This window comes from Saccostrea echinata, unplaced genomic scaffold (assembly GCF_033153115.1).
Source record: "Saccostrea echinata isolate AGI-Se365-2 ecotype Australia unplaced genomic scaffold, CSIRO_AGI_Sech_v1 ptg000075l, whole genome shotgun sequence".
In the NCBI taxonomy this organism is placed as follows: Eukaryota; Metazoa; Mollusca; class Bivalvia; order Ostreida; family Ostreidae; genus Saccostrea; species Saccostrea echinata.
Window position 1 is genome coordinate 2,046,926 of NW_026889824.1, and position 16,776 is coordinate 2,063,701.

The 16,776-nt window shown below is 35.8% G+C and overlaps 3 protein-coding genes across 3 annotated transcripts in view; 1 reads left to right on the top strand and 2 right to left on the bottom strand.

Moving 5' to 3' along the window:
* Positions 1-2,370, bottom strand: part of LOC133176373 (uncharacterized) — a 50,017-nt gene extending 47,647 nt beyond the window's left edge. The window contains exon 1 of the mRNA XM_061311497.1: positions 2,353-2,370. The gene's annotated coding sequence lies outside the window, so the exon portion shown is untranslated. The remainder of the gene's footprint in view (positions 1-2,352) is intronic.
* LOC133176374 (uncharacterized) lies at positions 33-2,008 on the bottom strand. The gene has a single exon (XM_061311499.1). The coding sequence runs from the start codon at positions 1,895-1,897 to the stop codon at positions 278-280; it is 1,620 nt and encodes a 539-aa protein (XP_061167483.1). The 5' UTR covers positions 1,898-2,008; the 3' UTR covers positions 33-277.
* An 11,133-nt stretch (positions 2,371-13,503) lies between the features above and the next one.
* LOC133176466 (temptin-like) lies at positions 13,504-15,065 on the top strand. Its single transcript, XM_061311582.1, has 3 exons — positions 13,504-13,707; positions 14,381-14,531; positions 14,978-15,065. The coding sequence occupies exons 1-3, from the start codon at positions 13,528-13,530 to the stop codon at positions 15,040-15,042; spliced, it is 396 nt and encodes a 131-aa protein (XP_061167566.1). The 5' UTR covers positions 13,504-13,527; the 3' UTR covers positions 15,043-15,065.
* Positions 15,066-16,776: the final 1,711 nt, after the last annotated feature.

The window sequence follows — 16,776 nt, forward strand, 5'->3', positions numbered from 1 at the left end:
ATGTACAAAAAAAAGTTCAAAATTCAGTACAATCCTGTTTATTAACTAATTAGAGTAATCATTTACTGGGGCTAAGCTTTGAGTTCTGACCGAAATTTTGCAGATATTGTCAATTTAACCGTGAGTACATTAAATTCTATATGTTATATAATAATCTAGTGATCAATGTAGAAAACATTATGCAGGATAACAATTTAATTCTGTTCACAAGTTAACTAAAACTTTCAGTTCAGAGTAATAACTCTATATACCTAGTATGTTTTAAACAAATTAAGAATCAATTTATGTACTTGTACACTCTCAATGTGTTGCCTAGTTGTCCCACATAGAGATTGTTCTCATCATCCACACACACACTACAGGGATACTCTACCCTTTGTTGTTGTGTGAGTAATAGAGACAAGAACTGACCATCCTGATCAAGGAGGTGAACAGTGTCAGTGATAACATCACACACCAGGATGTGACCGAGGACATCAGTACAGATTCCACAGGGATCAAAGTCTGACTTCTGATCTGTGTAGGAGAACCTGTGTTGTCCTGATTTATCCACCACCACTACTGCTGTACCAAAGTTTGATGTACAGATATCTCCATTGATGTTTTCTGTGATGTAGTGTGGTGCACCATACAGTCCCCGTCCTTTGCTATCCCTCTGTATGTTCTGTAGTTCTTTTCCTGTCTTGTTGTACCTGGTGACTTTACCCTCTCTATCCTTCAGCATCCCCACCAGTAAGTCCCCGTTGATGTGGGAGGAGTGTATGCTGAGTGGTTTCCAGTCTCCAGTTTTAATGAATTCAGTGATATTATTATCCTGTGTTATCCTATTGATGACTTTCTTGTCTTTGTCTGTAAAGATCAGATCCCCGTCCTGTGTCACTGTGTGGTAACCTTGATCCTCACCACTGGTTTTTATCTTCTGTATCACATTCCCCTGTAGATCTGTTTGGACAAGATTACCATCAAAGTCACTGATCCAGAGTCTGCCTGATTGATCTAGTGATACATGGTATACACCATCAACACCTGGTACATTGAACTCCCTGACTTTGGTGACAGAGGCAGATAGAGACAATGTTTGTTTCTTGTCAGATTTCACATGTTCATCCTGTTTTGTTTGTTCACTTGTAGATTTCATTGATGTAGCAATAGGAGGAATTTCCATTGGCTCTACACTTCTTAGTTCTCCCTTTTTATCTGTTACAGTTATCTTCCCCAGTAATTTAGCTACATCATTTTTGTTGTATTGAGCTGAAGAAAAGTTTGGTGTGACAAGCTTTGTGGTTTCTGGTATGGATTGTATTTTTAAGTTCTCTGGAAGTTTAGTTGTGAAGTTAGAAAGCTCAGTAGAGGACAGGTAGTTCTGGAACTCTTTAACAAAGTCACTGAGATAGGCAATATAGTCATCAAATGTCTTCTCTTGGCTCTTTAATTTCTCCAGTAGTGACTTCTCTATTTGGTGTAATTCTTCCATTTTTTCTGAGAGCACTGTGTCCACCATGTTTTTGAGAGACTCTGCTTCAGTCTTCATGGATGTGCGTATGCTGTCCATGATCTGTTTAACTTCTGTGGCATCTTCCTGAACTTCTCTCTGTAAATCCTGTGATGTTGGAAGGAAGTAATTATGGATTTTAGAGATTTCCTTTTGGCAAAGTGTAAATTTATCTGTGTAAATAGTTTCTAAATCAATAAAATGATGTCCCCAATGCTCTTGCATTGTTGAACACTTTGAACATAAAGGAATATTGCATTCTTTGCAGAGAATATCTATATCTTTGGTGGGGTGGATCTTGCATTTCTCCACAGGAAGTTGTCGTTTGCGTTGTTGGTAAAAGACCACCTCATGGTTCTTGTTTTCTGAAATCCTCAGATGTTGGTCTCTACATGTTTTACACATCTGTTGATGGCAGGAATTGCAGTAGTATTCACAATTTCTCTCACAATCTTCAGAACCACACTCAACAAAGTGTTGAGCAGTGCCTGGTATGTTTTTCGTAGGAGGAGGAAGAGGCATCTAAAACCAGCATTTAAAAACAACTTTACTGAAATAGTCCATTACTAATTTTGATAAACATGCTAAGCTACATGTAAACATGTACTGTTTGTCTTAAAAGCAACTTCTCCAAAATAAAAAAAATTCCTATCATAGGTGATGCTAAAAATTATGCTTGATTTTACGTGATCACTATATATATATATATATATATATATATATATATATATATATATATATATATATATCGGCCCCTGTGTATTGTATTAACTTCGAGTTCTGAATAAGAGATTGATTTGATAAAATTCATTAGAGAAAAATTCAAATTGCACAAAGGCTGTCTGTTTCCCCTTACTTACTTTTGATATGAATGACCTCTAAATTCTTCTGTCATCAGACTTAGGAATGTCAGGGAGTGAGATTTTAGTTGAGATTTAAACGAGACCGTTAATTTACTTCCTGGTTGGAGATAAATATAGATTGAAATAAACCTGATTAGGTAAAGTGCACCTTACAGGCGCGGATCCAGGATTTTTTTTCCAAAGGAAGGGGGGGGGGGATTCCACCAAATTCCAAAAAGTGAAATCCGACCCAGAAAAAACGTGACTCCCTTTCCAAAACTTGAAAAACTTATTTTGTGGAGGTGGGAAGACACTTTACTTCACTTCTTAAGATATTTTTGACTTCCTACCGATTAAAGAGGGGTTCCCCCTTTTAGGCAATGGCGTTTATACCTATTCAACGTTTACAGTTTTACTTTAATGACAAAACTATTCCTATGGCTGGAATTTTTTAAAAGCGGAAATTCAAGTGTTATATTAAGTCTATATCAGACAATTGCAAAACAATGGACAGCAACAGGAGTCCATGATTAGTGCAGGAAATAAAATTAATTACTGAAAATATTTCTGTTTAGTAGGAAATTAAACCTTTTGTTCGTATCTGGATTATTTAGTAAAGAATTTCCATATTTTCTAAGCAAAGTAAAAGAAGAAAAGAATAAGAGATTTCAATTTTGTCAAGGGGTCTTCATATCATGATAAAAACAGAAAATATGTTTACAATATTATTCACTGGTCAAATGACAACCGTAGATGTCTTAAAGTTCGCAAAAATGCTCCTTTCTACCCCCTCCCCCCAAATTCCTATCTCTATCATTCAAGAGGAGGCGACCCGCTCCTTGCCTACGCACACTTTGCATCTCATGCCTAAAGACCATGAACTGAGAACAAACTCAAGTAAAAATTTCGATTTTGAATATCTTGAGTTTCACTTAACATATGGGCTTAAAAAAAATTACAGATTTCAATAATATTAAAATTCAAACATATTACAAAAATTTTGTTTTATGATCAAAATTATTTCAAAAGTTATATTTGATTTGAAATGTTGACTTAAGTCTGTTCTCAGTTCATGGCCTTGGGTTTAGGTTAAATTTGTGCCTTCACTCTAGCCTACACATTAGCAAAAAGGAATATACGCCACTGTTAGGATTGTATTTTGTTTTATGTCCCATTCGAGAATTATTCACTCATATAGAGATGTCACCATATACCGTTGAAGAGCTTCAAATTTTGACATATACTCAGCACCCAGGGCCATTGAGCAGTGAGGGATCTTTATCGTGCCAACGCCTGCCGTGACCCGGAGCCTTGGTTTTTAAGGTCTCATCCGAAGGACCCACAACATTCACTTCAAAGTGCCGAGCGCATGGCGAAGGAACAGTTGCTACCTATTTTTTATCGACTTAGGTCAGTCGCGGCCGAGATACGAACTGACGATCTACCGAACATGGAGCGAGCGCTCTACCGACTGAGCTACCGTGACGGTACCACTGTTAGGAAGGTAGAAAGTGTTTTTGAGTTACTTTATTATGTCCAATTAATACCCCCCCCCCGCCCCCTATCTAGATCTGCACATGCCTAAATGCATAAGAATTCTCAGTTGTTTGTGTTTCAGGTCATAAAATACCAAACTTTTTTTTCATTTTACAAAAAAAATTCTCTTGTATTTTTTATGCCCCTTTTGAAAAGGTATGAAATTTCTGTTAGTTAATAGATAGACATCATGCAAACTTGGTACACAATCGTATCTCCTAAAATTCAATTATCCTTAACCATTTTGAGGTCAAAGGTCAAGGGTCAAACTCATCTGAATTTACATGTAGGAAGTCTACTCGGTATCTTAATTGAGAATCGTTTGCTTCAAATCAAAATTTCACTGAAAATAAAGATGATCCCTACATGTATTGATGGTCAAAGGTCAGGGGTGAAACTACATGACTATAGACATTGAAAGATATTTTCCGACCAATATTAATTTTGAAGTCACAAGACCAAAGGTAAAGTTACAAGTTACTCTAAACATTTTTTTACTATTATACATCTACATATATTTAGTTTTACCACACGGGGGGGGGGGGGGGGGGCTACTAGCATATGTTTCCAAAACATTTCGTGTTAGCTTCATTTGCAAAGTAAGATTTATGTACATGTATATTATTATACAGATATTTTTTTTTACTCTAGTTTTAGTGAAGATTGACAAAGTTTTACAGACGGATACTGCTATATTTTGGTCCCATTAATATTTTTTCAGTTTATTGGTTTGAAATACATTTTATAAAGAAAAAAAAATTGAAAATTAAGCGCAAAATGGTTTTTAAAAATGTTAAATACTTTGATAAACAAAGAAGTGTTTCCAACTCCAACATATTTGCTTTCAATGGCTCTCGTATTGAATGACACATGTAAGAAAATATAAATATCAGCATTTTGGTGTCGAATTTGTCCAAAGTTAAGGAATATATACTCTTCCCCTCCTCAACTTTACTTTGTAAACTTACGACATAGCATTTTGATGGACCCAAAGCATCCACTTAAGGAGGCTGGGGGGTCAACAAATTAACCACCAGATTTAACTTAATTTTTTAGATATGATATCTTAAGCTGTCAACTATCATTTGGCAAAAAAAAAATTCAAAAATTTTAGTTTTAAAATTTGATCATTTTCTATATCTTCATATGGAGCTCTTCTTCTAAAGGAGATCAATATAGTCTAAAAATGGCCACAACCCCCCAGCCTCTTTAATTGAACTATTCACTTTAAGTCTTAAGATGGCAAAAAGATTCTGGATTTAAATGAGGTTTTTTTTTTGATCAACAAAATGTACATGTATATTGTATATGGAAATCCCATTCAGTCAACTGAGTCTTCAATGCCCTATTAGTCCATTTGATTGGCCAGTGAAGTGTGTAATTAACTAATCCAATGGAAGCAAATTAAAATTAGTGAATGAGAGAATAATGAAACGTAACTCTTCTGGAATACTTCATAAAAAGAGTGTGTGAGAAAAAGGAGATATATTCCTGTTCACCAACTCTCATACGCATGCACTTTCGAGCAACTCCAGTTTGACGATATTCCTGAAACAATTAGAGACTTTAAAGGGATTAATGATATTTTTTGTCCCCTAGGCCTGCCTTTCATGAAACCGAGGGGGCATTAAATCTCATTCGTTTTTCAATCAGTCTGTCACAAAAACTTTAACATTAGCCATAAATTTAAAATGAGAAAAGATGGGGCTTTCCTATTTTACATGTACATTACTAGCGATAAGACCTCTCCAAAAATCCTATGATTTTGGATTCTCTGTAACCACTTAAACTTTTTTGGCACACGTGATGAGTTCCCCGTTTTGAGTGCCTGTGTGGTAACCTTCATCCTCACCACTAGCTTTTATCTTCTTTAACTTATTCCCCTGTAGATCTGTTTGGATAAAATCTCCATCTCTGTTACTGATCCATATTTTGTCTGATTGACCTAGCGATATATGGTAGACGTTATGGACACCTTGTACTTTGAATTCCACGACTTTGGTAATAGAAGCCATGGGCGGATACAGGATTTGTGATTAGGGGGGGCGTGGATAAGCTCCTGGGTTTTCGTGTATTTTAAGAGTAAAACCAGGCACAATAATAGTGGTATTGGTTAGTTTATATGTACCAAAGTTTGGCATTATTAATACTAGTCATATCATACTTTGAATAGAGGGGGCCCAGGGGGCGAAGCCCCCGGAAGCTCCTGGGTTTTCGTGTATTTTAAGAGTAAAACCAGGCACAAAAATAGTGGTATTGGTTAGTTATATACCACAGTATGGCATTATTAATATTAGTCATATCATACTTTGAAAATTTTAGGGGGGGGGGGCGTGCGCCCCCCACGCCCCCCCTTAAATCCGCCAGTGGAAGCAGCTAAAGACATCGTTTCTTTCTTTTTTGATTTCATGTACTGATCTTGTTTTGGTTATAAATTTGTGGATTTCGTTGATGTAGAAAAAAGACACAATTTCCTTTGCCTTTTTCCCTCCTTATATTTGGATTTGTATAAGTGTATTTGTTTTATATGTAGGTACAAGGGCTGTTCGGAAATTATTGAGACATTGTGTATATTCTTCTTTCTACTGAACGTCTTTCGGTAAAAATTTGCATTATGCGTTTGACAAACACTAAGAATTTATAAAAGCAAAAAATATTTTACAAATATTTTATTTCTTCTTTTCAGTGGTATATTAATGTGACACTGGTAGGGGTATCCGGCGCAGTCACGAAATCAGATATTGAAAATATGTAACACTAACGTTAAAACTCCCGGTGGACCCATAATAATAGCGAAAATAATTCAAATTATGTATATAATTTTTCAGTTTAATTTTGTCTTCTTTTTGTGCAAGGTTGTTAGAATTCCGATCAGAAATACGAAGACCATTAAAAAATTTAAGCGCGGTATAGAAATCCGATAACGATGACAAAATGGATTTTGACGTCAAGGCGGCGCAGCGAGCATACCTAAAATTTTGTGTAGCGCTATGGAGAACTCTTGTCCAGACTAAATGACCTGCTAAAACAATAACAATGCGATAAAACAGGAATAAAGGTTTGTTTTTTCATTGGTATATATTATAGTCTTACAAATAATTCAACCAGAGTAAAAACAAAACCTCCGGACGACCATAAATTATTACGGACTAAATAACGTTGACCCGCGTGGCATAAATCGGCACAGCATGATGCTAAGTCAACCCTGTATATAACACTTCATTTATATTTTACACTGGGATATCAACAGCACAATTTTATTATATATTTTTTTTAAGAATCGTTTAAGAAAGAGACCGTTTGATTTTTGGAATGTTATATGTGATAACATAGAACATGTAGAAGGAAGGATTAAACGCTTCCCGATTGTTTCACATGAGAAAACATCTCCGGCTGACGTGACGTTAAAATAAGGTAGTGATGCTGCTCCAGGTCAATAGACATATGCATGTTTATAATTTCACCGAAACTTATTTCATTATCCTATAAATTAGAAATTTTGCACATTTGTTTCATTTGTTCTTTATAAAATGTTGACGAATTTTCATGAATTTATCTCTGTCCTTTGTGAAGGAAAAGTAAATATCTCAATAATTTCCGAACAGCCCTCGTAGTTACTAATTCAACGAATGGATGTCCCTGTGTTATGGTATTGTCGAGCACTCAAAACATGAAGAAATTGCGTTTTTTCCATTAAAGGTCTCTTTCATATTTTTGGATGAATCTTGCATTTATCCATAGGATGTTACCGTTTGTGTACTGGTAAAGGAAAATCTCGTGTTTCTTGTCTTCTAGAATTACCGGGTGTTAGTTTCTGCATTAAATGTACACATCTGTTCGTAAAAATAGAATTCATGTTTTTCACAATCTTTAGAACCATATTCTAGAAAGTATTGAGCAGTGCATGGTACAAAGTCAAAAAAGGGGTTTTGCATGCCTGTAGAAATTTCACATCATGCATGAGCTTTTAAAAGCAACCCGTAATACATGCACATAGTCTGCACGTTGCACATTTTCTGTGATTCTTTCAAATGCCTAATGCCTCGGTCACCTTTAAGCCAATGTTTGGGCGACTGAATTTTTGTTTGGTCGGCCGAAAACGGATAGCATGAATTAAGAATATCCGAACCTCAGCCAGGAAGGATAACTCTTAAATTTATTATTTTATTTAAAAAGTCTCAAAATTTATCTTGAAAATGAGATCATTTGTACCCATAAAAAAAAAATGAATTCATATTTAGAGAAATCGACTTTCCTTTAGTCTAGTATTAGATACCACTGCCTATTAGCATGGTATGAAATTAGATGTGATATGTGATGTCTAGCAATGATAGCACAAGCTTTTTACACTATGTATTATATGACAATTGAAGTAAAAAGAACTAAAATACTGTATAAGCATAAAAAAAGATGCAATTTTCTCAAAATTTGCTCGCTGAGCGGCAGTTAGATTTTCATTGTCAGCCGACATGTACGAAAACCCATTTCCTTAATGTCGACCTACCGACGACCGACATAATAAACTGTCTGAAGATGATCGGATGATGATTGAAGGTTGGTCGACGGACTATTCAACTACTTTTTCAATTGAAGGAATCGGCCACCGACGCAGAAAAAATTATGACTTGGCCCGATGGACACAAAATTGGTCGGCCGACGAAAAAAGAGGTCAAAATCGGGCAAGACAACGACCGATAAGCTGCCGACTGTCGCCCGAAGAATTCTATTTTTGCCTCAAAAACCGTCGGCCGTTGGTCGTTTTTGGAAATGTGACTGGGATTTTACTGTTGCCTGATTGATTCAGTCTATAATAGTGGATTAAACTTTTGCTTTTTTTTTTGGTTTGTTTTTGTGTGTGGGGGTGTGTGTGTGAGGGTGTGTGTGTGTGTGTAATCCTTCATTATTTAGAAGAGTATACACGATAGTTCATTTTAGAGGATAAAGGAAGTAAGAATTTGGGAATGAAGCACTAATCAGGAAGAAGGTTTTGGAAAACAACACAAATAGCACGGAAAGGAGGGAAACTCTGGCAGCATACCGCGAACGCCATCACTAGGTTTATTTAAGACAAAATGTTGCTGATGCCGTTGACCATGCAAGAAACGGTCGCCTCTCAAAGCACTAACAGTAGATTGTTGGAACAATTTAAACCCACTACCAGCTGACAGCTGGCCCCAGGATCATGAAACATCTTAAGCTTAAGTCAAAATCTTTATGTTGTACAAAAATGTTGTAGAAGTCAAACAGAGCAAAATTAAAATATTCTAGAATACTGCTTTACAAAAGTGTTGTTAACTGCAAATTTAGAGATTAATTCAATAATTAATATACAATTTACAGACCATTGAAAATTTGACTTCCTGGGGCCTGGTCGATAAATTGTATCGCTCAAAAGACCGGTCATTTTAATAAGTTTACTGAATGTACGCTCCACTGACGCCTAATTTCGGGCGTCCCTCGACGTCTGCCAGCCTGATTTTGGAGCCTTGAATGTCGTTAAGGTTGCCATGACTGTCTGTTGATTGTCGTACGCTGATCCGTGATCAGTCATCATGCTATAGATACAAATTGTTAACGAATCACATTCTGACGGCAGAAAATTATAACTTGGTCCAACAGATAAATGGTCGGTCGAAGAAATAACTTAAAAAAGTCCCATTAACCGTCAACCGCTGATCGGTTTTAGAAATATGACAGAGGCAAGAACAATCTTAATGAATAAAATAAAGCTTCCATTAATCTGTTAACCTATCTACTTAAATTATATTGAAAATCAAAACTTCAATACACTAGCTGTAGAAAAATTCTTTGAGAAATATTCAAATTACAGATAGTTTATAATTTATTCATTTCTGTACATGACTTACCCTTGTCATGAGTGTTCCTTAAACTAAACACTTTTGTCAACAGATTTTAGAATTGGAGAAGTCAGTCGAGACTAACCCGAGAACTTCATTTTTTTCTGATTGGAGTTACATTGTAAATATAGATTTAAATCTGCCACAAATTTACTCGTTTGTATACAAGGCATGCACGTAAAGATTTTCCTACTTCCATTTAATAAAGATATGTATTATTACTAGCTAATGAGCTAGTAATGATATATATCTGCAGCTAAATATCAGACTGGTTAAATATATTAATGCAAAATGATCTTTATAAATTGCTACTACTATCGTTTACTGATTTTTATTTGGGAATTAAAATAAGTATGTAGTCGTGTACTTATTTTAATTTCCAAATAAAAATCAGTAAACGACCCTACAATAGAATGCTTTCTTTGTTCATATGGAAAAGAACGTTTGCAACTAATGCAGAAAAAATAAATTAACGTGTATGCAGGGTCATTATTAATCATATCAAAATTCAAACCTCTCCATGTATAGTGTTCCTTGGGATAAGTATGGACCCTAATGAGGATCTTCTCTAAAACTAACAGGAATATATAATAATGAAAACTCTAAAACTAACAGGAATATATAATAAGGAAAACTTTGAAGTAGACATCTACATGCACCTCTCTATATGTAACGTATGTTTCGACCAGATTATTTTTATTTCGAGCAGGTCCATTCTCAAGTAACTCCTCAGCATTTGACTATATACACATAGGAAGTGACCTTTAGCTTTAATCATGGTAAATATTTCTCAAAACGCCACTTTAGGGGCCAATTTGTTTGTCTGCAAATACCTGCTGTGTTTACGCGAGGACTAATTTTTTTAAAAAGATTTATTAGTTATCTGTAAAATGCTACAAGTGAAAGTATATGTATATAAGATTTCAATTTGGTTAAGTCGCCCGCATGGTGGGTTCAACTCCACTGCGAGACGTGGAGGCCGGTCCTTCTGATGAGACCGTATAATCTGAGGTACCGTGTTGCAGAAGGTGCTGGCACGAAAAAGATCCCTCATTGCTCAAAGGCCGTGAGTGCCTAGTACAGGTCTAAATTTTGCAACCCTCCAACGGCAAAAGGTGGCGTCACAATATGAGTGAACAATTCTCGAAGGGACGTTAAACAAACAAATGTATGTTAATGGAGATTTTTCAGAGACCTCTAGCGTAAAAAGTGGGTTGTTGACCTACTTACTTGAAATGAGAAAACAGCACAATAATCATAAGTCTATGATATATAATATCTCGTTTTTCATTGACATCAGTGGTATTCTTTTGCCATCTGAGTAAATGTCATCCTTAAACCTTTTACGTTAAGATGTCTTTATTTCTGAACTTATTTGAGACAACATGCATGAATATGATGATGATCAAGGAGTCCTCCACAAACTTTTTTTTTGATCACACAAGTCCAAGGTTGCATTCTCCGTTGGGGCCAAAGTGTCAAAATGACCATAGCTGGAGAAACTCATGATACTCAGTTGACCGTAAAGGCCCATGGGCCTTTTGTTATATGTATGCTATATTGAAAAATATTAAAAGTATGAATCTTTGACAATTGACATAATTTAATTATTATAAGAAAGATTCTACATACTCTACAGCCGCTATCTGCAGAAAGCTAGAATTTATAAAGTTCTTGTATTTAACAACTGTCACATGCTTATCTGTAAAATGTAGGTTTCATAGGAACATCTGATCTTAATCAGGTGAACATGTCGGTATGTTAAGTCGGTCACCTGAGGAAAAGTTTGAGATATTTTATTGAGACATAATTTTATACAATTTAATCACATTATTTATTTCGTGTATTAAGTACAGAGCAGGGGCGTAGCTTCCATTGTGGCAATGAGGCAACTGCCTCACTAGATTTTTCACCACCACCACCCCTTCCCATAATCAAAAATACATTGCAGATAATACGTAAAATTAATGGCAATTCTTTTAACATTTTAAGCAGTTCTATAATGTTGAATTGAAGTTTTAAAGAAATGAAAGCAAAGTTTAATAAGATGAGCTTTCACCTTTAAATGTTTCAAAACTTTTAGTACACATATTTATTAACTCTTTTACATTCTTTTACAATATGTAGTATCATGCTGAAGTCTTAAAGAAACCAGTACAGTAAATGAAATTTCATTGCATTTTAAAACCCCCAACTCCATTTTCTGTCGGAGTACCCCCCCCTCCCCCCCATGACAACACCCGAAACCTGCTAGTGGCTTAAGGCGGCCCCAGACCTCTTGCTGCTACATGTATATATATGGTTTTACCTCACTAGAATTTAAAGTCAAGCTACGCCCCTGCAGAGATATAGAGTATTATGAAATAGTTTATTCTTTAGCCTATCTGGATAGGTTTAACACTCAACCGCTTTTTGCACACAATGTATAATGTATTACCACCCCCCCCCCCCCCCCCGGGCAAACGAAGTAAACGAAGGAGACACCATGATCGTTTCTCTGTCCGTTGACATTTTTTGGTCCAGAGATACCTAAAAAATATATGTAAATATGTTTAAACAGGTGCCCCTGGTACTTTAAGTTGATCTGTCATTTTATTTGTTTTTTAAGTCATTTTTAACATTTCTATTTTACATAACTTCTGTTTCAAATTTGAATAGAGTACAAGTAATTTCTTTCATAGCTTGGAAACCAATAGACTTATTCGAAAGCTCAGATTTACCAGCTACAAAGATAATTTATCTTCCTTACTTATCACTATATATGTCTCGACATTGTTTCAAGGTCATTTTGACGAGATGAAGGTCATAAAGTACAGAAGTATTAAATTATTGTCCTCCAACTTTGAAATGGAGAAAGAATAGAGATTGATACTTGAAGTAAAGTTGCTTACGATTTGCGGGTAAAACTCAGGGTAATTTAATTTGGATAAGGTCGCAGGTTTCAAAATTATAAAATTCTCGCCATGGCCATGATACGTACACAGAATTGTTTTACTACCTATAACTGTAGGTGTTTAACAACCATGCACCATCGTCTTTTGGAGGAGGACAAGATCACGGGTCCCTTGAAGTGCAAAAAATCTTGAAATAATCTTAAAGGTCATACTAGGCTTGAAACATGACCCCGAGCAAAGGTCAATGGCAAAGGATTTACGTGTCAAATTTGAAAGGTGTTTTCAAACGTCAGATATTTCGGACTAAAAAGTGGCATGGCTTAGAATTAGTTGAATGATCTATAGGTTATGACCTTTTACTGCTAGGTCTATGGAAAGTCCCATTTTCATATTCAACTCAAAGGTTACTCATGACCAAAGGTATTGCAACCTTCAATCATTACATTCCAGCAGATCCAGGTTACAGGAAATTGCAGAAAGCAGAGTTCTTTTTTAAGCTTATTTAAAATGTACGTACTGTCAAGTTGACCTGCGGATGACACTCGTTCCATCAGGGCAGTTTTAATTGTATTTAATTTATTTTGTATATTTACTATCGCTTTAAATATGTAAAATGCAAATTGATAAGAGATACTGAAATACATACTCTGCTTGAAACGACCAAGTGTGTACATGTGAATGGTGGTGAAATAAGACCACAGTCAATGTTTAACATTAGATAATTGCCGTAACGATGGAGATCATTTATCAGGACAAAATCAAGGTACTTGTATACAACACAGTAAGTCAGCTGTCCCACAACGTATGAATTCCCGTGACCAAAGATAAGGCATCCGCCCCGCTTCTAAACTGCTAGATAAGCAGGATAGTAACAGTCTACTCTGTGTAAGTGCTAGTGTACCATCATGAGGTCCCTCTTGGCTGTTCTGTTTCTGTGTGGGGCCGCCCTGTCCCACCCGGGTTTCCGTCTCCTCATCCCTAATGGCATTAATGTCCCTAACCCCTGCATTAATGTAGTCGGTTTATGGAATGCAGTTGGACACAACATAGAGATCGGAGGTGGACCAGGAAATGTTTTCGGAGCGGTAATATTTGATTTTCATTTGCATATAGTATCTTATTTTAAAAAAACACTAATTCATTCCTTTTTTAGTTTTCGTATGACATTTTATTAAGATTAATTAATTTTCATCTATTCAAATCATGCCATGTATATAGGTCCTGAAAGATACAATTCTAAACTTACAGGAACAGTACCCCGAAATGATTTTCTAAATAGAAAGTAAAAAAAATAAGGAATATACTTCCAACTCATCCCTACATATCCGTGCTATTCGAGAGATCGATGTTTCAGCTATAGATAATAATATATATCAAGTTCTTTTAACCACTAAAAGAGTTTATAGATGTTAATTCATTGTCAGAGTTCACACGATGAACGAAAGATTGTATAACATGAAAACATTCAAAAAAAAAACAAAAAACTACTGTAACTGTAAATCACTAGATTTTCGTGTCACCTTATTTTCGCGAGATTGTTTTTGGTATATATAAGCGAAACAAAATTTTCACGAATTTTGGTTATTATTTTATTTAATATTTAATTTATAGAAGAATGAAAATGAAATGAAAATGAAATTTTTGAGAGCAGATAGCCTCGCGTACTTACGCTAAAATAAAGTTATCGCGAGTAAAAACTTATTTACAGTACATGTAGTCAGATGTATAACAGAGAGGAATTTGTCCTTGTGATTTCAGGATTTCGTGGCGGCCAATACTCAGTGGACCAAGGACTTGTGTCAGAAAGACTCCGATATGGACGGCAAGACAAACGGTGAGGAACTGGGAGACCCGAACTGTGTGTGGAAGCAGGGGGACGCTCCAGCAGGGGATGCAACTGGTCACCCAGGTATGACTTCTCTAGTGTATAAACTGGTGGACTAACTAAACGGCGGGGTAGATGGAGAAGGGGATATAATTTAATCCTCTTTTATACGTTAAACAAACGTGATTTGGAAATACAAGATTCCTTTCTTGATAACATTAAGATTTTCACATTTATTTAATGTTAATGTGAGCTTTAGGGACAAATTTTATTGAAAAGGGGAACAGATTAAACATTCTTCCATTTAAAGTGTGTGTGTGTATGGGTGTGTGTGAGGGTGAGGGTGTGTATGTGTGTGTTACTCTAGAATAAATGTATTATTGCAACTTGAAATAACAATGATTGTTATTCATTTTGTCCGCTTCTGTGGGTATAGTACGTACATATACATGCGTGTATTTAGCTACAATTTAGGTAAAATTTGTTCAAGGGTGGTTTTCATTCTAAGAGAATCCTCTCTGTATTTTCAGGTATTTGTGAGCCGATGTCTGATGCCAATTGTATGAAGATTAATGCCAACATAACCTGTATATAATCATGCCAATTTCCAATTATTCATCGTGTACATTATTGCACATTTCATTAATTAGTTATTTTGCACTAAATGTGTCATGGTAGTGTATACAGAATATGTAGAATGTACATGTATTAATGTGTAGAAATGAGAGTATTAAATGAATGAACAAGATGTGTTTGTGAAACACTGATGCCCCCGTATGGCAGCTTATGGCGAAGGTTAAAGTTTCTTCAAATGCAAGTCAAAATCCAGGCCAAAAGATAAGAAATGTTGACACCCAAAGAAAGGTCTTGTCTCGAGGAATACACCTATGAAATTTGAAAGACCTAGATACAACTGTTCAGAAGTTATGGCGAAGGTTAAAGTTTTTTGAATAAAAGTCAAACGTCAAGGTCAAGGTCAAAGTGGTTGGTATCCAAAGGAAGATCTTGTCACAAGGATTACATATGTGAAGTATGAAAGCCCTAGCACCAACCATTCAAAAGTTATGGCCAAGGTTAAAGTTTTTCAAAAGTAGGTCAAACTCCTAGGTCAAGGTCAAAGGGTCAAATAGGTTGGTATCCAAAAGAAGGTCTTGTCACAAGGATTACATATGTGAAGTATGAAAGCCCTAGCATCAACCATTCAAAAGTTATGGCCAAGGTTAAAGTTTTTCAAAAGTAGGTCAAACTCCAAGGTCAAGGTCAAAAGGTCAAAGTGGTGGTTGGTATCCAAAGGAAGGTCTTGTCGCAAGGATTACATATGTGAAGTATGAAAGCCCTAGCTCCAACCATTCAAAAGTTATGGCCAAGGTTAAAGTTTTTCAAAAGTAGGTCAAACTCTTAGGTCAAGGTCAAAGGGTCAAAGTGGTTGATATCCAGAGGAAGGTCTTGTCACAAGGAATACACATGTGAAGTTTGAAACCCTAAGCACCAACTGTACAAAAGTTATGGCCAAGGTTAAAGTTTTTCAAAAGTAGGTCAAACTCCAAGGTCAAGGTCAAAAGGTCAAAGTTGTTGGTATCCAAAGGAAGGCCTTGTCACAAAGAATACACATGTGAAGTTTGAAACCCCAAGCACCAACTGTTCAGAAGTTATGGCTAAGGTTAAAGTCTCATAAAATTTTGCAAAAGTAAGTCAAACTCCAAGGTCAAGGTCAAAAGGTCAAATATGATGGTACCCAAAGAAAGGTCTTGTCACAAGGAATACACATGTGAAATATGAAAGTCATAGCTCCAACCAATCAAAAGTTATGGGCAAGGTTAAAGTTGACAACAGACAGACAGACAAACAGACAAACGGACAAACAGACAAACAGATAAACAGACAAACAGACAAACAGATAAACAGACAAACAGACAGACAGGACAAAAACAATATACCCCCGGGATCTTTCGATCCGGGGGCATAAAAATGTTTTGTTTTATTCACCTTCATTTTTTACAGCAGCTTGTTTATGTTTAGAACTTTAATATGTAATCTGAACATGCAAATATGTTCTCCTTATTGTCGATGCAAGTTCGCTCCAGACAATGTTCTGGGTAATGTTATACAGTATGGAATCCAACAATATTCTCTCTCTCTCTCTATATATATATATATATAAGGAATGAATTTAATAGCTACCCAAGTTATACTGATATAACCTGGGTTGGGGCAGTTTACGCTTTATAAACCGCGAAGCGGTTTATAATAAAGCGTAAACTGTTCCAACCCAGGTTATACAAGTATAACTTTGGTAGCTATTAAATTCATTCCTTTTAATAACTTAATT

Bases quoted from the DNA above. Each gene is read 5' to 3' on its own strand.
- LOC133176374 (XM_061311499.1), bottom strand. From the start codon at position 1,897: ATGTGTAAAACATGTAGAGACCAACATCTGAGGATTTCAGAAAACAAG.
- LOC133176466 (XM_061311582.1), top strand. From the start codon at position 13,528: ATGAGGTCCCTCTTGGCTGTTCTGTTTCTGTGTGGGGCCGCCCTGTCC. The intron at 13,708-14,380 runs GTAATATTTGAT...TTGTGATTTCAG, and splicing joins CAGGAAATGTTTTCGGAGCG to GATTTCGTGGCGGCCAATAC. The intron at 14,532-14,977 runs GTATGACTTCTC...CTGTATTTTCAG, and splicing joins GGATGCAACTGGTCACCCAG to GTATTTGTGAGCCGATGTCT.